The 25323-nt window shown below is 41.8% G+C and overlaps 2 protein-coding genes across 4 annotated transcripts; both read left to right on the top strand.

Moving 5' to 3' along the window:
* Positions 1 to 150: 150 nt before the first annotated feature.
* LOC311054415 (zinc finger protein 335-like) lies at positions 151 to 18422 on the top strand. 3 transcript variants are annotated; one of them, XM_084070372.1, is made up of 28 exons: positions 151 to 931; positions 3559 to 3752; positions 4423 to 4699; positions 4890 to 4967; positions 5101 to 6252; positions 6362 to 6547; positions 6646 to 6810; positions 7547 to 7793; positions 7959 to 8136; positions 8277 to 8389; positions 8510 to 8528; positions 8687 to 8803; positions 8987 to 9063; positions 9284 to 9444; positions 10022 to 10245; positions 10463 to 10562; positions 10800 to 10888; positions 11191 to 11456; positions 12062 to 12176; positions 13508 to 13699; positions 13931 to 14073; positions 14584 to 14723; positions 14891 to 14988; positions 15172 to 15258; positions 15382 to 15465; positions 15553 to 15612; positions 16910 to 17015; positions 17460 to 18422. In XM_084070372.1, exons 2-28 carry the CDS (start codon positions 3561 to 3563, stop codon positions 17570 to 17572), a joined length of 4779 nt encoding a protein of 1592 aa, XP_083926498.1. In that variant the 5' UTR covers positions 151 to 931; positions 3559 to 3560; the 3' UTR covers positions 17573 to 18422. The 3 variants fall into 3 exon arrangements, with proteins under 3 accessions (XP_083926498.1, XP_083926497.1, XP_083926496.1); XM_084070371.1 differs by lacking the exon at positions 151 to 931 and adding an exon at positions 1669 to 1902 and having other exon boundaries at positions 11191 to 11450; XM_084070370.1 differs by lacking the exon at positions 151 to 931 and adding an exon at positions 1669 to 1902.
* Positions 18423 to 22593: 4171 nt separating this feature from the next.
* LOC311053715 (uncharacterized protein) lies at positions 22594 to 24817 on the top strand. Its single transcript, XM_084069385.1, has 6 exons — positions 22594 to 22695; positions 22776 to 23087; positions 23270 to 23438; positions 23551 to 23657; positions 23854 to 23900; positions 24050 to 24817. Exons 1-6 carry the CDS (start codon positions 22662 to 22664, stop codon positions 24215 to 24217), a joined length of 837 nt encoding a protein of 278 aa, XP_083925511.1. The 5' UTR covers positions 22594 to 22661; the 3' UTR covers positions 24218 to 24817.
* Positions 24818 to 25323: the final 506 nt, after the last annotated feature.

The following is a 25323-nucleotide window of genomic DNA, read 5'->3' as shown; positions in this document are numbered from 1 at the left end:
TCCGTGTACGGAAACAAGCAGTGTTGCCAGGTTTTGTGAGAGAAATAAGCAACCAGGTCTAGGAAAACAAGCTCAAAAGAAGCAACGTAATAGGCCACATGAGCACTTTAAAGTTGAAAGTGCTTTGTGTTAAAACCTATATGCGCGTTGGCTATTTTGAAATGAGCAGATCTACAAGCTCACAACACGTCACATGATCTGCTATTTTTAAAAAATCTTGTGGAAAAAAGTCAAATGTGAAATATTGATGAAACATTTAATCAACACAATTTACAATTTAGACATTTAGCAGACGCTCTTAATCCAGAGCGATTTACAGTAAGCAAGGACAACACAAGGTAATACATAGAATGCATAGAAATTAATCTAGGATCAAAAGTAAACCAATAACCTCAGTCAGTAGAATATCCAAAAACAAAATCAATAGTCTGTACATTAAAACTATACACACACTAGTAGGATGACAGGTCAACAATGACCTGGCATCTGTCTATATAACATGCTATCTAAATTACATTTTCGCCTTTGCATAAGCCTGGAAGGTCGTCGAGGCTAAATCTTGTATGGAGTCCCCTGGCACAAAATATTTTCAGGTCTGTGGACAAATACATATTCATTTGGAGGTCCTTGACATGAAAATGTTTGAGAACCACTGGTTTAAACAACATTACGCAGCAAGCCCAAAATAAGCAACTACACTTTAGAAACAAGACCCCAAAAACCGCAACCAAATATACAAATATTTACAAGCAACTTTACAGAAAAACAAGCCCAAAGTCGCTTATAATAAGCCGACATGGCAACACTGGAAGCAAGGAGAGAGATACTCATGGCGCCCGACTAGAATGGAGCCAGAATTATCGCCTTCAAAGTCATATTCCGTTCGGCGTATCTAACGACGAGATTTAACATTTCAACTCACAAATAAACGGTAAGGAGAAATAGCGGCGTATCTTTCGCCAGAGACGGAAAATATTTTCATTTTCTTCAGGGACAGAATCTGGGCGGACTGTTGTACCTCAGATCAGGCCCTCGAGGTCCCCCAGTAGAGCTCTCAGAATGCCTGAGTGGAAATAATGTTTAATGGCGGCGCGGAGCAGGCTAGCCTGGGATCAATACCATTTTCGGGGTTCTGATCCGGTCTGGAGCGGAAATAACCTTACGTCATCAGGTGACCGGAACACACAACCGAAACATCCGGTGCCGTGCACCTCCAAAACGATTCCCCTCGTTTAAAATCTGTTTAGTTTGGTTAAATCGTTTCGTTTCTTTTGGTATAATAATTGTTTGGTATGTCCATCTTTTATTCTAACTCTTAGCGCGACTAGCGAGACTGAACCAATTGATTCGCATTATGTGGGGAACAAAACAATGCGACGCCAACCGGAAGATGCCACCGGAACACGATGTTGTTTTTTTTCTTTTTTCTAAACCGGATCACATGGCTCAGTTTAATGAATACCAGGGCTTTCCTCCACGGTGGAAAGGCTGGTGACGCGAGGTTAGGAGCAGGCAGAGAGACGGACAGCTAGGCCTGTTTAAATAGGGCTAACTTGCCTGCTTAGCGAACTGAACAGTCAGTATATACTGCGATGTTGGGGTCGGAGGGTGAAGGGTGAACAACTAAGTTGTGTGACTTGACGACCCTTTTTCATTTAAGATGGAACCCCCACGTCAAAACAATGCTGTAAAAAAACGGAACATTTGCCTGGTTTCTTTTGCAACTTCATAGTTCATACATGATAAACAACATAGGCAGCTGCTAACCTCATTAGCTTCTATACCGACCCAGGGTCAGGGAGTGATTTATACTCGGTGATACAGGCAATCAAATTGAATGGAATCTTGGAAATAAGCAAAGAAAAAACATGGCGTAAAAAGTTATGTGTCCCATTTACCTCGGTACGGCAAAGTAAACTAATGTTAAAAAGAATTGTCTGTCACTTGTAGCCAAATGCTGGTGAATCCAAAACACGCATGCCTGCAAATCAAATGTTTTGTTGCCACAGCTTTCCTCGTTTTCAGCATTAAACATGGAATATGACACAATATGGCAGGAGGTGTAATTACTCTGTTTATCTACTATTGGTTGATTGATTGAATAATTTATTAGACAGAAATGTCAACAGCACAGTACAGTCATATACTTGGTCTAAAAGGATAACCCCAAAAAGTCCTGAGGACTTGTTTCCATTGAGGTCCTGTGTATTCAATTCATAGAGACATTTAAACAACACACAATGATATACAATACTATATCCTAGTTATATGATGCATGAATCTACCTGGTTCACATCAGAAACTTCAAAACTGTACATACTTGAGTTAATAGGCTCTATGCACAGCAGCCATATTGGGAAGACATTGGGCCTCTTCTTATTTCCTTCACAGGTGTTACCAATGGTACTAATGAAGGCTCTGTTCCATTCTGGTCAGGGTGCTGATATCGTGTATGTTGGCTCTCTAGAAACACTCCATTTTGGTTCCCAAATGGTCCTTATGGTGGGTGTGTAACTCTGAGAGTTATGGGGTCCTTGAAAATAAGACAAGCACTATGCCACATTAAATGGAACAGAGCCTTAATTGGTATCCTTGGTAACACCTGTGAAGGAAGTAAGGAATGGGCCCAATTCATTCCCAATATGGCTGCTGTGCATAGAGCCTATTCAGTGCCATTAAGTACATTAAAAGTGCTTAACCTTGGATCAAGACTATCAAATATGTATTTGATTGATTTTGACATTTGCATATCATAGATGCGAAAGTAAAAGTCAGACTTGATAAAATTCATCTATGACAGTCTTGATCCAAGGCTGAAAAGTGCTGTAAGTGATTTGTGTTAAATATCTTTAGGTATATTCTGATCTGTAATAACTACTACAGAGTGTTTAGTAACAGGGGTCTCCACCTTTCTCCAGCTCTTAGTAAACATGAATACATTTTCAGGTTGGGATACCAATTGTATCCAATCAGGAGAGAGAACTCATCCAGGATACAGGATAAACAAGTGAAATTGTGGTGAAACAAAAACATAAGCAGACTGAATTGGAATTCTAAAGTTAAAGCTGAGAAATGGGCTAAAGTAAATTAAATGTACCACAACATTTTACTTAAAAACAGTACTTGAGTAAATCAACTTAGTTACTTTCCACCACAAACCATTGATTAGAATAATTAAAACATATAATTCAAGCAAAGAATAACTAATCAATTTACCCCCAAAAAGGGGTGGCCACCTTTTTGGGCACCCCATTGCCCATCAAAATGACCCAGCAGATCTTCAAGACATGGTTGCCCACCCCTGCTATATGCAGTTGAAAGGGTAGGCGATGAGAAAACAAAGATTATGAGGTGGGACAATCTTTATACGTGTTTTAAATACTTGCACATGGTCGTACCACAGAAATAACATTTACAACTGGTGACCACTCATTGCTGTTTCCTCTTGAACTATATAAAAGTACTGAATGTGTGGTTTGAGGATCAACACGACACTTCACAGTTAGTATGTACAGTATGCTCATGGTGATGTGGTGACTTGTGTTGTTTTATGAACAGCTATGGATTCAGAGGAGATTGAGGTGGAGAGCAGCAGTGATGCAGGCCCCTCTGGGATGGAGGAACCCTCTGAGAGTGGCATGGGCATGGAGTCATCGGAGGCCATGTCTGCTGACAGCAGTGATGCTGCCTCCTCACAGGCACAGGCCATAGTGTCTGACTGTCATGTGGGACAGAGCTCAGAGGGACTAGTGGTGAGTATTTAAACCTATACCTGGGTATAGGAGAAAGTGAGGGGGAAAAAACAAACGTCCAAACGGAGGCTCTGATGCCTAAATAAGTTACAGTTGGTCAATCATCATCTCTCAGCATGTTTGAACATTATGCTAAAATTGTACAATACCAAGCAAGAGGAAAGCACTTTTTGAAATAATCATAAAGTGACTTACCTCAGTTTGGTATCCCACGTTCTGACACCAAATTGTTGTGATTTCGGTTGACCAACCATGTGATCCTTTTAAGAGTCTCTCTCTAACTAAGAACAAGATAACACCAGGCAGTATCACACGACTATTTATGTGTGTAATAAACTTTTGTGCCTGGTGTCATCTTGTTCTGTGCGCATGTGAAACATCACTTTTAAGGGAGACTTTTAAGGGACCACATGGTCGGTCAACCGAAATCACAACAGCTTTATTTCCTGTTGGTTTGGATTCTAACGCTAAATCTTTCCTCTTTTTGAATGCTGTGATTATTACACAATTATAGCTGACCATTGCACAGATTTCATCTTACACGACCCCATAAATACTCCATTTGTCTTGTGGGAGAAAAGTGGCAATACAATTACATTACAGCGGAATGATCTGCTAAAGCACTGGGACATCACTTCTCTGTGACTCAACTCATTCCCCCTCTGCCCAGGTATTCATCCCAGAGACCAGCTCCAGCACAGATGTCAGAGTGTCATCGGTCCACCTCCCTGACTCGTCCTCTGTGGCCCAGTCTACTAGTGTGTCCAGCGTGTCCACTGTGACACAGTCGGTGCTGGTGTCTGAGTCAGCCCAGGTGCTGGTCCACTCCAGTGCCGCGTCTGAGGGAGCCATGATGGTGTCCGACTCAACAGCCTCTACTTCCTCAGACCTGGGCTCTGCCATAGACAAGATCATAGAATCCACTATTGGTCCTGACATCATGAATGGTATGGGTGGAGGAGAAGAGTTGAGAAGTATTAGAGTTATGATTTTCAGCCTGTAGCAAAATAGACTATTTCCAACTTCAGAGCTTAAAGCAGATTTTTTTTTGTCATTTTGATCAATATTTTCATAGGATTTCAGATGAGATATCTGTAGCGAATGGAGTAGAAATCTATTCCTATGACTGTTTTGCAGGATGCATAGCGGTTACCAGTGCAGAAGATGGAGGTGCAGAAACAACCCAGTATTTGATATTACAAAGACCAGATGATGGTAAGCCTCTCACTTCTTTAGTATTTTTTTTTTACTATCCATCCATTTGTTATATAAGGCATTTAAAAGTTTGTGGTTATGTGTGAATTTTTTTTTTGTATCTCACCTACAGTATATTTTGCATCTACTACAGGTGCTCCTATGGTAGCCCATATGTCATCCTCAGCCCTGTCCAGAGGAATAGCTGAGGCTCTTCGAGAGGGTCCTACCTCCACTAGTCTGGAACAGGGAGACCTGCAATGCAGTCAGGACCCAGACCAACCTGACGACCAGCCTGGGCACTCGGGTTATCCAGAGGACAGTAGCAGCAGTAGCCAACCTGACCAGCCCCAGCACTCGCACCCCTCCCAGTACATGGAGTGCAGTGCTGATGGCCCAGACCAGACCGGTGAGTCATCTTCCTCTTATATGGAATGCTCCGGAGAGGAGCCCGACCAGACGCGCTCCCAGTCCGGGTTCCCCGACTACAGCGGGTGTGACCAGGACCTACCAGGTTATGTCGAATGCAGCGGAGCCGACTCCAACCCTACCAGCCGAGATCACTACGTGGTGGAGTGCAGTGCGGATTACCTCGAGTGTGCGGTGGATGACGAGGAGCGCCCGCATCACTCACGCAGCTACATCGACAGCAGCGCCGACCACCACTCGCAAACAACTCGGCAGTATGGATCCGAGTATGGCGGGGAGTGCATGGCGGCTGCAGACTCCGAGCAGCCGGGCTGCTCTCAGTACCAGGCCGACGAGCGGGATGACGATGAGGACAATGACGACGATGATGATGATGATCAAAATCAGGACCCTGATCAACCACAGCACTCACAACAGCAGCCCCAGCACTCCTGTTACGCAGACAACAGCAATGGTCCCCAGGGTTCTCTCTACGCTGATGAGAGCTCCTCTTCAGACCATCCCCTTGCAGACACCGTGGGCTCAGCGGGGCTTCCTGAGGCCCTGGAGTGCAGTGAGAGCCAGTCTGGGCCTTTCATCAGCAGCAGTGGAACTTACACTTCTCATCCAGAGACTGAGGCAGGCCCACAGTGCTCTCCCAGTCAAGAGGAGCCCCAGGGCTCCCAGGGGCCTCAGGATGAGGCTTGCCTGGTAGGTGAGTCAGGGACTTCAATTCTGGCAGAAGTCAGTGGAAACCGACCCCCAAACCTGGCTGAGTTGGAGGAGATGATGGAGGTGGTAATTGTGCACCAGTTCAAGTGCAAGATGTGTCCGTACAAAAGTGCCTCCAAAGACACCCTCATCAACCACATGAGAGACAGACACTTCAAACCCGCAGGTAGGGTAACTATGGTGGCATAAGGAACAAAGTTACAAGTACAAGTACACATCATTTGGATAATTAGGTAATTTCCTTATTGGTTGTGGTACTGTGTTGGTCATTTCAGGGGATCCTTCAAAGAAGCGCGGGCGAGGACGGCCCCCTAAGAGTGAGACTCTGGCCCGCCGACAGGCAGAACTGAAGGCAGCAGAAGAGAGAAAGGCAGTAGTAGTCAAGACAGAGGCCCCTCAACAAGCAGAGGAAGAAGAAGATGATGGAGTTGTGGATGCTGGGGCTATTGATGACCCGGAAGGTCTGTGATGAGAAGTTGAGCAATCAATCATTCAACCACTCACTTAATGTATAATGACTCAAGGTTACTGATCTCTTACTCCCCCTCTGTTTATCCAGAGGACAGTGACTATAACCCAGCAGATGAGGATTGCAGGGGTAGACCACCGGCCATTATGAAGAGGCCACCTCCTCCCATCTCCTCATCATCTCATGGGCGTCCTCGGCGCAAGGTGGGCCGTCCCAGGAAGTACAGCCTTGTGGAAGAAGGCTACAGTAATAAAGGTGGGTTCTTCCAACAACATGTCTGTGAATAGCTAATCTCCGGCACCGTTGGACCAATCAGCGTGACACTTATGCACGCACACTCCCAGTAGGCCAGGGAAGAACCTCTGCCACACATTACAACTTTTGTCCAAAACTCACACAAATCAGTGCACATTATCTTTGAAGTCATATGATCAAGATGTACTGTATCAGATTTGTCATATTTCATTCCAATTGTCTATAACTGGCTTCCAAATTTTGCGGGCCCTGAGCAGGCAACCCGGCCTGATGGAGACACTTTTCTAGTTGGCATTATGTTTATTGGCAATTTTTCATGTGAAGCTTTTATAAAGTTATTATTATGATTAATTCTATTATTATTAAATAACTTTAACATGGTGGTGTTGAATCCAAAAGAGAAAGGAAATGCAATGTGAGATACAAAATGCCTGTACAATCTACAAGATCTTGAAGAGTAATAATTTCTCTACAAATATTAATTAACTTTCTTAATAGCTTCTTGCCACTGCTGTTAAAGCAGTGTAGCTGAAGCATGTTCATGGTAACTGATGAATGAAGACAGCTCATTTATTTTAAACCACTGCCCTGTCTTGTAGGTCAGGAACAAACAGCAGTCAACTTTCGCTTGCATGGGAGCTTTGAAAAGGCTAAGATTAGTATTTTTAGACAGCCAGCTTTTCTGATATTCCCTACTTCACTCCGTTCTTTATTTCTATATTTGTATGTGCTGTAGAAGCAGAGAGTGCTGCTAAGAGGCCCAGGATTAGTGTGGATGCTGGTGTAGGTGCACCAGAGGAGGCCAGCTCATCTGCTACCTTGACCAATGGAGACACAATAGAGGTAGCAGTAAGCCAATCAGACTCCGAGAACAAAGACCCATCATCAAACACAGAGCCACACGAGGAATTCTTCCCCAGGAAACGAGGTCGACCATCTAAGAGGTTCCTTCGCAAGAAGTATAGAAAGTATATAAATCGAAGGTAAGAATCCAGTTATTACATAACGACAATATTTTACAACATTATCTAATAAACTTCACAACAAGCTCACTGCGCCTGCTTTCTCAGTAAAATTCTCAGTGTGATTTATCCATTTGTGGAGTTAAATTAACACTGAATTTTACTGTGTCGTCAACGGTCTTCCAGTCGATACTATAAATCCCTCAAACCCCTCATGAGGCCTCACAACTGCTGGATCTGTGGCTCACGGTTCCTATCCCAAGATGACCTACGCTTCCATGTGGACTCCCACGAGGGCAACGATCCTGAGCTTTTCAAGTGCCTGCAATGCAACTACCGCTGCAAACGCTGGTCTTCACTCAAGGTCAGTTAAAATGTCTCTCCATAGTGCGGGCCACCACTCACAGGTCATTTAAGGTCACAAGTAATTGAGATTATTACTGGTTACTTATAGTCATGTGTTTCTCTCATCTATATAAAACATTCTGGTCTGTATTATTTCAGGAGCATATGTTCAACCATGAGGGTTCCAAGCCATTCAAGTGTGAGGAATGTGACTACAGTAGTGTCTACAGGAAAGATGTCCTCCGACATTCAGCAGTCCACAACAAAGAGAAGTGAGTGCCTCAAAGAAATTAAACCAAAAACGGTAAATATGCTGTCTCCTAATATGGAAAACAATGCCCTCTATAGGTTGTCAGATATTGATGCTTGCCTTCTTTCTCTCTATTCCTCAGGAGGAGAAAGACTGAGTTGGTATGTCGGGAAGAAATTCTGTTTTGATTTCCAGTTAGAAACATGCAATCCATGATATAACCAATGACTATCCAGTGTGAGACTTAATCCCACCTTTTAAAGTAGTCAGCCATGTGCCTGTTATGCAGTAGTAGCAGTGTCTGCTGCTTTCCAACCAGGTGCCCAAGGTCTCCCAGTTCCCGTGCCCAGTGTGCCACAGGGTTTACCCCATGCAGAAGAGACTGACGCAGCACATGAAGACTCACAGCGCAGAGAAACCCCATATGTGTGATAAGGTTAGACATCAAAACAATCAAAAAAACATTAAATGGTGTCATTGATGGCAGCACATTTCACAAAATTGGATTACTAAGAAAATCATGTAAAGTATGTAGCATTTTTAATGGTGGTGTTATATTATTAGATGCCTAGTTCCTATCTTCTATTCTCATGTCTACATTTCTTTATTGTCTTTCCAGTGTGGCAAGTCCTTCAAGAAGCGGTACACATTCAAAATGCACCTGCTAACCCACATTCAATGTCTTGATGACAGCAAGTCAGTATTCTATGTTTTTTTGTTTGTATCATTAAACATTGTCAATGACTTAAGACCACCTTTACAACACTGTTGTTAACCAATTGAATATGCAGTAAAATCCTATGTATTTACAGAGGACCCTTACTGGTCCATTGCGTTCCATTTTGTACATTTTTCGTAGTTAACTTAGCACTGAGTATTTACCTGTGTACAAATCTCCGGGTGCCTATATTGCCAGGTTCAAGTGTGAGTACTGCGACTACATGTGTGACAACAAGAAACTGCTCCTCAACCATCAGCTGTCCCACACCAATGACCGGCCCTTTAAGTGTGACTACTGTAAATATTCCACTTCCAAGGAAGAGTTCCTGGTCTCCCACCTAGCCATCAAACACACTGGTCAGTGATACAAGAAAGGCTTTTTTCATCAAATTTTCGCCTTTTTGCTATTTTTGAATTTTTCTTTCCTGTCTACTACCGTTAATTTGCCATATAGATACAGATATTTTGTTTCCTTATTTTCTGTCAAAACAATTGAGAAATTGTTTAAAATGCAAGAAGCACCTATAAAAAGAGTTAATCTTGTGATAAGAGCTATTAATATTGAAATGTGTGGGCTTAATTGGCATAACAACTAAATAGTTTTTTTTTTTAAAGAGAAAATAAATTGGCTACCCTAAATAAGAAATATATTAATGATAATAATAATAATCATAATCATAACAATAATAATAATAGTAATTACAATATGACTGAGAGGGCTGTCATTAAAAGTGAAGTGCAATTCTGACAAAGAAATGAACTAAGCAAACATTTTTTCTTTCTAATTAGGATTTTGAATTGATTGTTCGACCTACAGTATGTGATGTGGCATTCTTCTGACTACTTGTTTCCCTTGTTGTTTCTCCTTTGTGGCCCTCTCTTGTTGCATTGCTGAGATCAACCCTAACACTTGCATGTGTGCCCTCTCACACAGGGGAGAAGCCCTTCTCCTGTGATATGTGCCACTTCACGACCAAGCACAGGAAGAACCTGCGTCTGCATGTACAGTGTCGCCACCCGGAGGCCTTTGAGGACTGGAGCGTTGCCCACCCCGAGGAGCCCATCAGGAGACGCAGGAGACCCTTCTTCACATTGCAGCAGATAGAGGAGCTCAAGCAACACCATGATGACACACAGGAGGGCCTCCAGAACACTATTGTGAGTCCATCAACTGTGTGTGTGCGTGCGTGTGTGTTTTGTGGCATGTGGGATAAATGATTGCTTTGTTTTGCAGTGTAGCAGTATTTCATTAGTATTTCAATAGTAGTACTATTTCACTAGTATTTAATCTCAATGCTTATCAGGTTTGTGTTTGCTTTTTGAGAGTTTTGTGGTGGTGCGGGGTTATGTTTGTAACAGTTTTTCACCCTATTAGGTGGCAGTGGATGCAGTGACACTACAAGCCATGCAGGGCATGGAGAACGCCTCAGTCACCCAAGATGCAATGGGAAACACCACCATTATTTATGAGCATGGTTAGTGTCAGATCAGCTACACATTTGATCGGCTGTACTCTGATTTAATTTCTTTGTTTTTTGTTTGAAATGTATTTGGTTGACATTTCACAACACAGAGCTACGTATGGCAGTGGTTCATCTCTAGAGAAAATGACTGTCACAATATGGCAGATTTGAATGAACAGGACTGTAATGTTGCCCCACCTAACAGTATTGTCATAACAAGAGTTAACTTGTCTCCGTCCTCTCCTCAAGCTGACTCTAGTGACCTGTCCGCCCAGAACGCACTTGATCTACTGCTAAATATGAGCAATGCTCGGGAGTTGGTGGGAAATTCACTACAGGTAGGTAGTACTACATTGCATTCTGTTGTAGGAAGTCAGTCATTTTGGGGAAAACCCTATTTAACATTTTGATTTAAAGGTGGTCTAAGTGATAATATAATAAATGATCTTTGTGGAGTTCTCTCTCCTGATATGTAGCTATTCAACTTTTTAACAATAAATAAATAATACTTATAAAATATCACTTACACCACCTATACATAAACTTGATTGCACTTCATTGTCAACAAAGCCCCAAGACGTTCTGCAGACGGGGACTGCTTGTTCATTCACTGTGAGCTCATGCATGCACACGTCCCTAGGTGTCAGTACTGAAGTCAGACGGCAAGCCCCTCGAGGGGGGTACCTGGAGTGGGGTGACCTCAACACCGGGCCAGCCGCAGAAGGTCGTGACCTTCCATGTGTCAGAGAATGGCGAGACGGTGGTCCAGGAGGAGGCCTATGAGGCTGCCCCATCTGAAACAGGCGAGCTCACCCAGATCGCTATGGAAGCCTATGAAGCTGGAGGGGAATTTAATGTGGTGGAGCAGGCTGCTGAAGAGATTCACAGCACCGACCCTGGGTACAGGTAATGCTTAACCCACTCAATCCGGGAACGCATCTGTGTCATTTTTAGATTTTTAGCTATAACCGTTGTTTTATAGTTTTGGCTATTACTTTTTCTTCCGAGCTGAGGCAGATTCTACAAATGTCTTCTAAATCTTAACAGTTTTCTGAGAAAATCTGTGTTGCTATATGAGTGGGTTTTGGGTTTTTTTCCCCTCTTTTTTTGGTTCTCCAACTTTTTTATGTCAAGGACCACCCAAAATTAAATGTATTCGGCCACAGACCCCCCATCTCAAAATATGTTGTTCCAGGGACACCCCGCCCCCCCGACGAACAAATATTGGTTTGCTTTAAAATATATATATATATTCAAAGATTTACTCAAATTGCAAATAAGAGCTTTGAGCTTGTATATCTGCTATTTTTGAATAGCCCAAAGAAATCTTAAAATGACACAGATGCTTTCCCGGCTTTGTTGTACGAATGTGTCGCATGCCGAAGATAGCCTATGTAAACGCTATTATAGCGCGCACATAACCAGACAAACATTTGTTTACATGCTGTTTATCTCCTTGTCACCTTCATGACATCTTGGCATTAACCAGTGTATGATTGCTGTGTTTACAGCAATGGTGAGAGCAGTCCATCTCAGCCTGTTGAGGTCTCTGAATCAGAAAGCCTGAAAAGTGAAAAGTACTACCTAACCTCAGCACTCACAGATGGTGTTCTACAGCAGGTGGAGGTAAGTCTGGAAGCCTCCAACGCTTTGTAGGATCACACCTCACACCTGTGAAACTCAATGTCGGCCACATATTTTACATACATTTAGACCACCCAACCTTTTAGATCTATTGTATGTTTACATTTGCTTCATAACTAAACTGCATTCACTGTCATTCATGTTGAAAAGCTTTGGGAAAAACTCTGAGTGGGAAAGTTACTAGGTATAGGTTATTCATTCTTGTGAACTCTATGCTGCCCATACAAATTTGGATTTGTAAAATAAAATGTCTTCAGTTTTTGTAATCACTGGGTCTAGGTAGATGTAAGTCACTGGGTCTAGGTACATGTAAGTGGCAGTAGGTGGAGGTTGCCACTAATATCAAGTTCAAAAAGTTCTCATTTAAGTGTATGCCGGGCTCAATAACAAGTGCACCTTGTTTTACTGCCAAGGATACACAAACTAGCTACTCGGTTTCTTGTTTACGAGTTCACACTGTAATTTTCAGCCAATCGTTGACCTATGATTATGTTACTTCCCCAAGGGGAAAGTAATCCTCTCCATTTGAAACTATTAGCAGCCATTACTTAGAGCTGAGCAGCTCTAGCTCTAAGGCCAGTACCTAACATGCATGTCTTTTGGTGTGGAACATGTGTTCCTCCCCATGTGTGAAGATGGGGAGAAGATGCAAACTCTCCACAGAAAGGCCCCTTTCAGGTTTTAATCCGGGACATTGCTTTAAGGCAACAGTACTAACCCACTGGTCCAATGTGTCAATCCTCCACTATACTCTGGTTCTGCCCTATGAATCACAACCTATCACAACAAAGCCGAATAGAGCCATTGAGCAGAATTTTAATATGCATGAATAAATTGGTTCCTTTCAAATGCAGAATTGTAATATGCATGGGTAAATTGGTTCCTTTCAAATGCTGCATTCCAAATGTTATTGTTATCATGAAGAGGGCTTAACATCACTGTGTTTTACCCAACATTCACTCAATGTCTCAGGTAAATAGTTTTGTAAAAAAAAGTTTTGATTATGTAGAAAATGTAAACATGATAAATCAAATATCCAAAGAAATGTAGGCAAAAATGGTCTAGATAATGATTAGATGCTGAACTTAAATGAGTAGTGAATGCTCTCTCCTCCCTCAACGATCACCAAGGTGACGTTGAGCAAGGCATTTATCCCAAAGTTGTTCTGGGGAAATAGCTCAGTGGCCAATAAAACAGGCCTGTTGCACTGAGGTGAATATGGAATAAAGTGTCACGCAGGGTGGTCCTTCAAAAGTGTATCTGTAACAACAAAAGATCATCACCACTTCCTGTGATTTTCTATGTGCCATCAGCTGAGCAGTGAGGCTCCTACCTCTCCCTCTGTGGTGAGCTCCCCTGGTGCAAAGAGGTTCTCCTGTCGTGTCTGTATGGAGTCTTTTCATGGCCGCTCTGACATGGAGAACCACAAGAGGGCGCACGTGGACACCAACACCTTCAAGTGTCCTGACTGTGACTTCACAGCTTCCTCCTGGCCTGAGGTCAAGGTATGTCGCCACACAGCTCAACCTGTCCCTTACAAGGGCTCGCACAACTTTACTAAATCCGAGAAGTTTAACCTGGTGACTACTCATTATATAGTAGTAGAGTTCTGTATTGCTATGCTATTGTAGCCAGCATGAGATAAAAACAACTCATCACTTCTGCAACGGAGGTTGAAAGAGAAGTCACTTCCACCAGTGTGTAAAAATGAAGTTTGGCCAAAATCTTGCTTTTAGGACCACATGGAGCTGCACTCCTACCTACGCCCTCACAAGTGCCCCGCCTGCAGCTTTGCCTCCAAGAACAAGAAAGACCTGCGTCGACACATGATGACCCACACCAATGAAAAGCCCTTCGCCTGCAAACTGTGTGGACAAAGGTGGGACACAATGATATTCTAATACAGAACTGTTCTCTCATGTTGGCTGTTGGCTCTCATGCATTGAAGGAGGCATGAGCTCGGCCCTGGCCTCCCTAGGCTGGTGGGGGGAGTGTAGTGCCCAGGATCACTTAGCAAATTGGCACCGGGTGAAAAAAGGGTTACAAAATCGAGGGATAAAAATGATAAGAAAAAAAAGAACTGTTCTGAAAAGTAACCAATGGTGACAACACATTTCGCAGACCTTTACTCTGGAAAAAAATATAATTAAAAACATAAATACACACATGAATAATAGTAAACTTTAATTAAATAGGACCTTCTAGAACAAATGTTACAAAGTGCTTCACACAATAAAATGGATGGATGAAAAATGAGTGTAATATTCATTACACTCCGTCTCCTACTAATAACCACATTAACACCAAGATGATGTCTGTTTTAGGCTTCATAGTGTCATTGAATAGCCTTGTTGATGGCACATCCGTGGTTTTCTGTCTCCTCGCTCAGGTTTAACCGTAACGGCCATTTGAAGTTCCACATGGAGCGTCTACACAGCCAGGATCAGTCCACTCGCAAGACTCGTACCGCTACCTCCCAGCAGACCATCATAGTCAACAGTGATGAGGAGGCCCTGGCCACACTACAGTGTAAGGAGGATACTCATGTATCCAATGAAAATGATATATTTTTTAACTCTCTAACTTGGAGACATGGACTCTAGTAGAGGCGCTTTTCTTTTTTGGTGAGAAATCTACTACTTATGAATGACCAGCATAAACTTCACTATTTTACCTTTTTTATATGTGCATTACAGCCCTACAAGCTGGTCAGGCAATAATCAGCCCAGAGCGATTGCAGGCCCTCGGCCAAGAGCACATCATTGTAGCCCAGGAACAGGCACTGTCAGACCAGGTAAGACCTTACAGTATACTGCATAATGGGACCCACTGTGTAGTCTTTCCAGTAAAGGGGAAAACAAAATGAAAAAAGCTAAACCCACACTATTTGCAAAGCACTTCCTCATCTCGGGTAAGTCAATTTGATATATGCAGGAACCATGTGTTTTAATTCATATGTACTCCTTGTTTTGGTCAGGAGGATGGCACGTACATTCAGCAGATAACCACTGTAGATGGACAAACGGTCCAGCACCTAATGTCAGGGGACAACCAGGTGGCTGAGGTACATTACAGGCCACTTTGGACCCTGAGCTGACACCACCTTTACTGTTAAATCATCATACTGACTCCTTATTCTCTGCATAAGTCATCTCAGCCTGTCTGTCTGTCTCTGATCCCATCCCAGATCCAGTATGTCATCTCTCAGGATGGCGTGCAGCACTTAATACCTCAGGAGTATGTTGTGTTAGCTGACGGCAACCACCTACAGGTGAGTCTAGCATTGCATGTAAGAAGGCCTTTCAAACAATGAAAGAAATTACAATGCTCAATTTTAAAGTGTCCTTCTGCCCACCAGATGCCAGATGGACAGATCATACAATATGAGCATGATGGGACCTTTTTGCAAGAGCAACAGGTGAGCAGGGTTTTAGCTCCATTCAGTCGGTATAGATGGTTTGTTCTGTAAATAATAACACTTTAACTTGAACGTTCAACCTTTGTGAACATCCTGTTTGTGACATTTGCCCTGGGAAACGCCATTATCAGAGAAATAGCCAAAGAGATTCCAGAACAAGAGACGAGAGTGCTTACATTTCTGGCATCACCAGTAGATGGCGCAAAGGCAGCGCTGCCGCCATATTGCAATGCAATGTTATGCAATCCTCTACCCTGCCTTTGCTCTGTTGATTTACCATTCTGTTTTGTTTCCTTCAACTGACTGTCCATTTTGATGCTGTCCTGTGTATTTTGCATCAATATAATGTCATATAAAACGTAGTGAAGTTCTAACAGCTCATCCAGATTTCTAGTCTAATCTACCTGTCAGCAGAGACTGGCTTACCTACTGCACTAGTGTTTTAAATGCATTGTCTCAAATGTCCATTTATATAGAGTCGTCTAGTCCTTTTTTTGTCACATTTATTTATGAAGCAAATTTTGACCAAAGTGCTGCACAGAGCAGGTAGCTACATCACAAATACAGAAACCATCATCAATGAATCCATGATTTTCAAGATTCGTTTTTTTTCCATGAATTAAAATCGTGCACGCGCACACAGCCACACACGTGTACGCGCATACTGACATTCTGAATGAATGTTAGTGTAACATCTCATACACATACATAAACAGTCGCGCACGTGCACTCACATAATGCATGGGCACACATGCGCCATGACATTCTGAATTAATGTATTACTAATTTCTGCTTTGATTCATTCATAAATATGATAAATAAATGAGTAAATGGCTATAGTAGTATGCTTAGCTATAATACTTTTTCGCTGTTCAACACAGACCAGTCCTGTAGAAGCAATAAATATATGATTGTAGAATAAAATAAAAGCAAGTTTTTTTGTTTGTACAGCATGACTTTTTAATGTTTCTTTAAGCAACCGAAAGTCACAACACTCCAATATGGTGGAGGCAAAGCTCTGCTACTGGGCACTGGTTGTTGTAATGGGACGACCAATTGAGTTTTGTCTCTTGTTCTGGAATCTCTTTGACTTAGCTAGCTAGTCTACAAATCATGTCAATAAGATGTATTTTTAATGTTTTACTAGGGGGGGGTGTAAACAGCTGAAAGCAGGCTGACGTCGCTTTTATGTCTCATAGCAACAATAGAATGTCGTAACCTTCTATAGAATGCAATGGGGAAAAAAAGGAAAGCATCTGAAGGCTGACTTTGCTGCATGTCACTGTTGATCTTTCAGATTGCTGTAAGCCATGATGGTCAGATCCAGTACTTGCCTATCAGCACAGAACAGCAGATAGTCAGCGCTGAGGACCTGGAGGCTGCTGCTCACTCTGCTGTCACAGGTTGGTTCTCTCACTCAACTGATCATGCCTACCTTTTTGTTTTTTAATCTAGAATTATCCACCACCCCAACTACTATACATAGGTTTGTGATGATCCAGTTACACTGCAGTTGACCCTATTCACACCGCGGTCATTTTTGCTCATATGTTACATTATGTTATGTCCTATGTTATATTTGGGGCGGGGGGGGGGGGTTGGGGAAACCTTTTTGGGGTGGATTGATGTAGGAGAAAAGTGGCTGCCATGTGAATGTGGTCAATAGTATCATAAGCTCAAATCCCTAGCACTGATTTTTCGAGTCCTGAAAGCACTGTGCCAACAGTAATATGTGTCCATAATATTGAGTGAAGTACCTTTTGGCAAGAATACCCACAGTATCAGTGTTTAAAGTGTTTCTTGTTGTTTAGTTCACTGACCTGGTCCATTCATTGCCTGTCCTACAGCAGTAGCGGATGTAGCCATGGCTCAGGCGCAGACTGTCTACACTGAGGCTACACCTGAACAACTGGAGCAGCTACAGCAACAGGGCATCCGCTATGATATCATCACGTTATAGATGGAACTAGACTGGGATCAAGTTGCTTTGCAGGTTGCTGGTCTGGTCTGGGTTTAGAGTGGATATGGAAACGGTGCATGCATGCATGCATGTGTGTGTGTGTGTGTGTGTGTGTGTGCAAATTACCGGGTACGGAAGGCGGGCTCTAGACCGGATCACACTGGTTGATTCGGAATGAAAACCAGGCTATGTACTGTGGAAAGCCTGGTGACACGAGGTTAGATGCAACAGATTATAGAGCTTCTCTGCTATTGGCTACCTGGTTACAGACCTATGCATAGCAGGATGAATCACAGCTTAAGAACCTCTATGAGCTGATAAATAATCAGTGACCTCTGCTTTGGCATTCAGCTACCTGACGTGACGATAATCGTTTGGATGGTATCATCCATTTGGGTATTGTTTAAATAAACAGCTTTTTGTACATTTAGAATATTGCACCCATCGCTTCTAATTTAATATGGGCTGTGCATTAAAGAGTTAAATTAAAGCAAGATTGGTGTACTCTATAAATATTGAAGGTGATTGGTAATCATGTGCAGTAGCTGCTTTGACTCGCAAGACGGTTGTTTATGAAAATGACGTGGCAAATATTACGTTTTGGAGGGGAAAAAAGCCAGTTTTTAAAGTGGATATTTAAATTTTCAAACGCAAGGCAATGCAAAGTGAATGTTTATTTTTGATCTGTAAAAAGAAACTTGTCAGTTATTATAATGCTGCAGCATAATTTAGAAACTTGTACATAACTTTTTCAGTTGTCTCCTGTTCCATGATTGAGTATGTTTGACTTGGTTGGTGAATGCATTTGAATAAGCTAAACGCTTACACCAAATAAATCGCTATTAGTTTGTTTAAATATGTGTTGTTTAATGGTGGGACAACTGATATATATATTTTATAGATGCCCTGATTATTATATTCAGTCATGGAATGTCCATAATGTTTGTTTAGTTTTTCATCCCAAAACAAGCAATCTCGTTTCATTTCCCCTTCTACTGTGTTTTTTAGTGGTGCTGAAGGCAACCACTCCTATACGTGGCTTTGTCTGTGTGTCCGTATGTATGTATGTATGTCTATGTCCGTGTGTCCACCAAGCTAACATTGGTCAAGCATCACGTGACACGTGACAATATGTTGAAAGGGTGTGCTTTGATTGGCTAGCGAGACGCATGACGAAATAGAGCCCTATAAATAGGTGTGTCACTTTGAAACATTGTTTACATGTTTCAAAGTGACATCAGTGCCATCAGCCAAGCTAACATTGGACATGTTAGCCAAGCTAAGCAAGGCACCACTCACTTCACACAGGGTTTTTTTCCTAACATTTACTATGTTTACTATAATAGTTTTAATGATGCAAGTCAAAAATTGATCACAGTAATGCAGATATGAATAGACTTTTTCACATTAGACAACATATATATATATATTTCCTGTTGCAGTGTTAGGTGGATGGTAGTTGACAGGAAACAAACTTGATCCCGAACAGTTCCATAACTGTCCTAGTCCTAGTCTGGCACTGCTTCATCATCATCTACAGCAAATTGATGATGATGAAGCACTGTCGTCTTACTAATTTTCAAACAGTAACTAGTTAGAACTCGGTTCATAAGTAACTACTATTACATAACCTGTCATTACCCCAACACTGACTCAGTAGCCTTGCTCTCTCAGCCGAGTTTTAGGTCATTCATTCAATACTTTAATATACATTTTACAACTGCTGGCCTTCTTTTTTGGCCTTTTGAGAGTTTTTTCAGCATAAGGTCACTTTATGTACATTAGAATACATGGATTTTGGGAGGTGCAAGCGTAGCTATCATTCCTATGGTCTATCATTCCTAATACCTAGAATTATGTTACAATTACAGAGGCTTGCAAAAAGGCATGTTCTGAATATTTGCAACCAACATATGTACTCGAAAGTAAAAGTCAGTTACTCTCCAGATTATCATGTATCAGGAGGGAGAAGTGATAAACATCAAAATGAGCTCCCAGCTAAGGAACAGGTGCTATGGGGGCCTACACATGAGCACTGATTACAAAAGGTGTCCCACATATGTGGACATTCTGAAGAAGGATGAAGGAGCAGAAAGAATTGGCGAGCTTGTCAGATGCATGGAGAACCGAGATGACTGGTGGTTTCATCTGAGATCAGCCTAATGAAATGGAAAGAAAAAGTAACCATATATACTAGCACCATCACATACTTTACACTTTTATTGCTTATATTCACAAGGTTCTAATAGAGAATAAACTTTTCTTTAGGTTGTGTGTATACTTGTAGTCCCAATTTATATGGCTCACTGTTAGTCATCAACTTCATCAGAATATTTGACTTGTAGTTGCTTTGTTTTCTCATTGTTACACACAGATCTCCCTTGTGTAAACATTCTGCAAGCCAGATTGGCTGATGCTCAACCACAGGCCATGGGCTTTGCATGGAGTTTCTGCTGCACAAGCACAACACACTGTCTTCATGATGAAGGCTGGTGCAGTTTGTCTGGTCTGTGGGATTGTATTGTAACTGGCTGGAGGGACTTGGTTTTGTTATTCCTCTCCCACCCACTTTCAGTGGGATCGGAATGTTTAGAGAACTTAAGAGAACTTATTAAAAAAGATTGCCCAATGTTGAAAGCTGGTCAGCGGGTGCTTTCATGAATGCAGATATATAGACAATATTTTGGAAGAACTATAGACCCCACTTCCGGCTGCCGGATTATAACTTTCATACATCCGGCCGTGTCATCATAGTCTAGCTAGCATAATACAGAGCCCACTTTGTCATTGTGTCATGCGACCAATCAGCATACATTGAGATTTTAGAGGGGGCACGCTATGGGGGCATACATCGATAAAAAGCCATCAGAAATTAAATGAGTGACAACTTTAATTAAATAATATAAACTCCACTCTGTGGTACTGTTTAAGTTATTTTATACAGTTAAATAGTTCTATATTCCGATTTATTTACACGTTTGTTCAGTAACAGGGGTCTCGCCATTTCTCCAGATCTTTAGTAAACAAAATATCTAATATATTTTCAGGTCGGTACACCAATTGTATTCAACCAGGAGAGAGAAATCATTAACCTACCTGATACAGTATTTGAAAAGTGAAATTGGAAGTGATGAAACAAGAACAAAAGAAAGGACAAAATTGGAACTGGAACACTCCAGTGCCATCTATTAGAGAGTTACGCCAACTCCGTTCACTTCTTCGGGCCAGGTCTTCTACATACACATAGGCGAATAGTGACAAATCCCTAAACCGGAAGTTCATGGAATGCATTGAAGTCGACGGCTCCTTGTCACTATTTCCAGCTACATGAACCACGTGACCGACGCTATTTCTGACCCCTCATTGGCGCAACTCTCTAATAGAAGGCTCTGGAACACTCAAATTGCAACAAATAGATGGTCTTTGTGGGATTCTCTGATAGGATGAAATTGGCACCCTGCACACCTGAAAATCTATTTTCTGTTAACTTAAGAGCTGGAGAGAAAGGGAGACCCATATTACTGAACAAACAATGTTTATCGCAATATAGAGCTTTAACTTTTTAACAAAAAAAATCACTTTCATCATTTTAAAAACAGTTCCCAATTGTTTCGGTTTCAGCAAGTTGAGATTGACAAGAATCAAAGGCATATACTCTATAAGTCAGTATAAATACAGTACATATTGTGGCAACCCAGGGGAATACAGGTGAGATTCACAATAAAACAAGAGGCTCAGAGTCAGTTGGCTTGTTAAATTAAATAGTCTTTTATTCAAATGATTAGGGGGAAATGGGAATTGTGGCAAAAGCAACTTAGGAATCCTCCCGTCCGGGGCTTGGGCCTGTACATACGCTACACACAGGTGGGGGCTCCACAATCCTGGGGGTAAACAGAGAGAGCAGTGACTACCATGTTTCAGGGTTCATTAGGTTTGGAGCTCAGTCGGCCTAGGGGGAGGGAGAGAGAGAAACGAGGTGAGCCACAAGAGTATAAGCACATCCAAGGTGGTTCCAAGTGTTGGAGTGAAGTCTTGTACTCACTTGCAAGATGTCCTTCCTACTAGCTTCCATGTGGAACAGAGTGACGTGGCCTGCTCCCTCATTCCTCCAAACTGACTCAGTCGGCTTTTGAGCCGGGTATTTAAAGGCTCCCCTTGATTGCCTGACTGGCTGCAGGTGAGTCCATTGCCAGGCTCCCAGTGGCTGCAATACCTGGACAGGATAATACACTCCACCTACCACCTCCCCAGCCTGAGTTTAGGGACCCGCCCTCTCTGTGGAATAGGCCTGGCATCATACAGCTGAATCAGAATTCCCTTTCCCTGTTTCTTACACAAATATAAAAGATTGTCAGACATAATTAGAAATAAAATAAAATAAAAATAAAGTGCAGTTGTCGATCTCAGGGATAACAAAGGAATGATATATTCTCTCCTAATTCTTCCCTTTAATTCTATCTCTAAGTATCTTAGTAACGTCCTTGCAATAATGAGACCATAAGATAGGAAATTGCTGGGCAATGGTTAATACATTGGATCCGGTTCTAACTTAATTTGAAATATTTCAGTTATTAAATTGAAGATATTGATCCAATAAATTTGAACTTTGGGGCATAAAGCAATGCACCATATCATTAGCTGAAAGGCATCTGTCACAGTTCAGGGAGATATATTTTGTGTAACCTCTTAGAACCTCCTTAGAATAATGTAAACCGCGCAAGAATTTAAATCGAATTAAACAATGCCTGGCATTGCATTAGAACCAGTACTTTTAAAGAAAACATTGCTTAACATTTTAACTAAACCTTACACAAATTTCCATGTACTTATTTTGAAACGGTATAAATTATTTAAGTTAGAATTAAAAAGAAAAACGTTTTGTTAAATGTTTTAATCTAGTCACTTTTTGTAATAGAAAAATCTCAAAATAAAAGTATTTTCGGAAGTGCACCACAAGAAAGTCTGTAGTTTCCTTTAAGTAGCACATGGTCTCATTGTTGTTACTTCTGCCTTAGCTGGGAGGGGTTATTCAGCTATACAAGTGCAACTGTAATGGGAAAAGGCACTGAGCCTTATTGAATATCTGAAGATGAAATTTGCCGTTGTCTTTTTTCTTCTGTTAGGTATGGTATGACATTTTGTTATAAAATCATATTTTCCCCCCATGGGCCTGATATGATGATTGGAAATGTTTGTCTTCCAGACATCCCTTATTCAAAAGGACAGCAGAAACCTGAGGTGTTTGGACACATTGTGCTGAAGCTCTCCTACCCTTCGTTCTACAATGGTTATGAAAAGTTCTGCTGCAAACTGTATCCAGGAGGATGCTACAAGTTGGTTGACAACAGGGGATTTGTCTGTGATCTTCTCAAGGGTAGAGTGACCAATGCTCAAAGTGATGGCTGGATTGAATTCAAAATATGGAATGCACAGTTAGGGGACACAGGGTACTACAGGTGCATTGTGGTTGGGACCCAAAACCACATCTACAAGGACTATTATGTCGAAATATCTGGTAAGGAATCTCTGCTATCATGTAAAATAGCACACAGTTTGATCTAGGTACACAAGTGTGCTTTGCAATTCAAATAGGGTGACTTACATAATTATGCTTCAGTCAATTTGCTTGTCTTTGGACTGTAAAGTAGGCATTATAATGTAACTACATGAAATTACATGATCTTCCGACACTTATAGAACCTTCAAGACGTCGCAGCCTCCCTCCATCTCCTTTGACAACAACTCCAACTCCTTTGACAACAACTCCAACTCCTTTGATGACGACCATCAAACCATACAAGACTTCTAAAACTCTCCCAGATGCCACCATGGCTAGTTTAGCCAAGGATGTCAGTGAAAATTCCAAGTATGTACTCTTCCAATTCCCTCTTTTCCAGTTATCCACAGGCCAAACAGTGTTTTACTACAGAGGGCAATGCAACGGTCAATCAATACAGACTCTTCTGCCCCTCTACCAGGGTCCCATGGAGCTTTGGCCTGCCACTGACTGTAGTTGTGTCCATAGCAGTTCTAATGATCATCACTTCAGTGACTGCTGCTGTGTGTTACAGAGTCAAGGCAAAAAGTAAGCTGTCTGACATGATTTAAAGTTGCTTTAATGTTTTTATTTTATTTATTTATTTAAATGTATCAGAGGCGTTCGTTGTTTTTTGACAATTCCTTACTAAGGTTTTAAGGTTAATGAGACATATAGTAGGCCTATACTATCCTTTTGAATGAGTAAAAACAAAAAAATGCATTTTTTTGTCCTTTTTCCCTAGACGAATGTGAAGAAACTCTATGTGAGTCATCGCAACACAGAGCCTCCGTGAGTGCTAAATTCAGACATCCACCCTCTGTGACTCAGAGTCACTTGTTGTTTTTCTTATAGAGTGGACAGAAAGGGAGACTCGTGTTTTTGCTTCATCCTTCCTTAATAAGTATGTGACCTGATACTCTGTTCTATGACTTCCACAGGAGGTGAGCGGTATAGTGTACACAACAGTGGACTTCACACCCCACCCGGTACCCACAGAGTTGTATGCAAACCTGTCGGTGCACAGCCCCAGAGCAAGAGCCCCTGACAGGAATGAAGAAGACCATGCTGGGATGGTTGAATACACCACACTGGCAATCAGGCAGTGAGTGTGCTTGAAAATAATTAAAGGAATAGTTCGTTTTTTATTTGGGAGCATGCATCCCAAGATTCATGTCAAATAGTTGAAGAAAAACAAAACAAAGGGAATCAGTTTGCCAGTATTATTGTCTCCCTGAAATGTTTTCAACTATTTCACCAGAACCTTGGGAGGTTCAATATTAAACCCATACTAGGATATGGAATACCTGTTGTACCCGTGTCAGTGTCCCTGTCTGTCTGTCTGTCTGTCTGTCTGTCTGTCTGTCTGTGTCCCTTTTATGCCCATATATGGAGTAACGTGTCAGGCATGCCAAAATATGGAGTCCAGGTCCAGTCCAGATGTCTATGACATCAGTACGATGACATCATATTGATGACTTGATCAGGCATCAATATACGATATACAATTATGTAGATTATATCAAGATCGAGCACACCATTCAAAGTAATAGGGCGGCAGAAAAGAAAATGCCGGCCGCGTCCATTGAAGTTCAATGGAGAAGTAGTGCCATGTTCTATTCAGTTCCTCAAGCTTGATAGGGATATTGTCTAGACTAAAGCATAAGACATTTTTCTAATTATATCTGTTTCATGTTCCATGTGTAAAATTGATCTGTGTGGGTTGTTAAAAAATGAAAAGAAAAAAATGTGTCATTGTAACTGTGCATGATCCTGTGAAGTACAGATAAAAGGATTTGTCTCAACTTCTCTAAGGTTTCCTTTAATTTTGATACTTGCCCTTTCACAAGCTGGTTTTATTCACTTCTATTCAGAGAGCTAGAACAGAATAATCTGGTCATCAGGTTATCACATGTTTTATCCATGGTGCCTTGTCACAGCTTCTTCTAGATTACAACCTTCGAATATACCTGACCCTCCACTATTCTGAGAGCTCAGCTCAATATTCTATTCTTGGTCTGGTCTTCCTTTACAGGGAAAGGGCAGTGGCCATCCTTTGGGTATTCTCATTTCGGATTGTGTTTCTCTGATGGGAGAGCAAGAATGGGCATTCTGAGGGGTTCATTCTCATTCCTGTGACATTTCATAGCTAAAGGACAAAACAAATCGGACAAAGCTGTTCCTGTGGTCTTTACTCCATGAATGCAATGCAACA

Source organism: Gymnoscopelus microlampas, assembly GCF_963454915.1.
Source record: "Gymnoscopelus microlampas genome assembly, chromosome: 10".
NCBI classification, from domain to species: domain Eukaryota; kingdom Metazoa; phylum Chordata; class Actinopteri; order Myctophiformes; family Myctophidae; genus Gymnoscopelus; species Gymnoscopelus microlampas.
Note: the sequence above shows the minus strand (reverse complement) of the source record. Positions and strands in the feature narration are given on the sequence as shown.

Bases quoted from the DNA above. Each gene is read 5' to 3' on its own strand.
- LOC311054415 (XM_084070370.1), top strand. The intron at 4,968-5,100 runs GTAAGCCTCTCA...CATCTACTACAG, and splicing joins ATTACAAAGACCAGATGATG to GTGCTCCTATGGTAGCCCAT. The intron at 15,613-16,909 runs GTGAGCAGGGTT...TTGATCTTTCAG, and splicing joins CCTTTTTGCAAGAGCAACAG to ATTGCTGTAAGCCATGATGG.
- LOC311053715 (XM_084069385.1), top strand. From the start codon at position 22,662: ATGAAATTTGCCGTTGTCTTTTTTCTTCTGTTAG. The intron at 22,696-22,775 runs GTATGGTATGAC...TTTGTCTTCCAG, and splicing joins TGTCTTTTTTCTTCTGTTAG to ACATCCCTTATTCAAAAGGA. The intron at 23,901-24,049 runs GTGAGTGCTAAA...TGACTTCCACAG, and splicing joins CATCGCAACACAGAGCCTCC to GAGGTGAGCGGTATAGTGTA.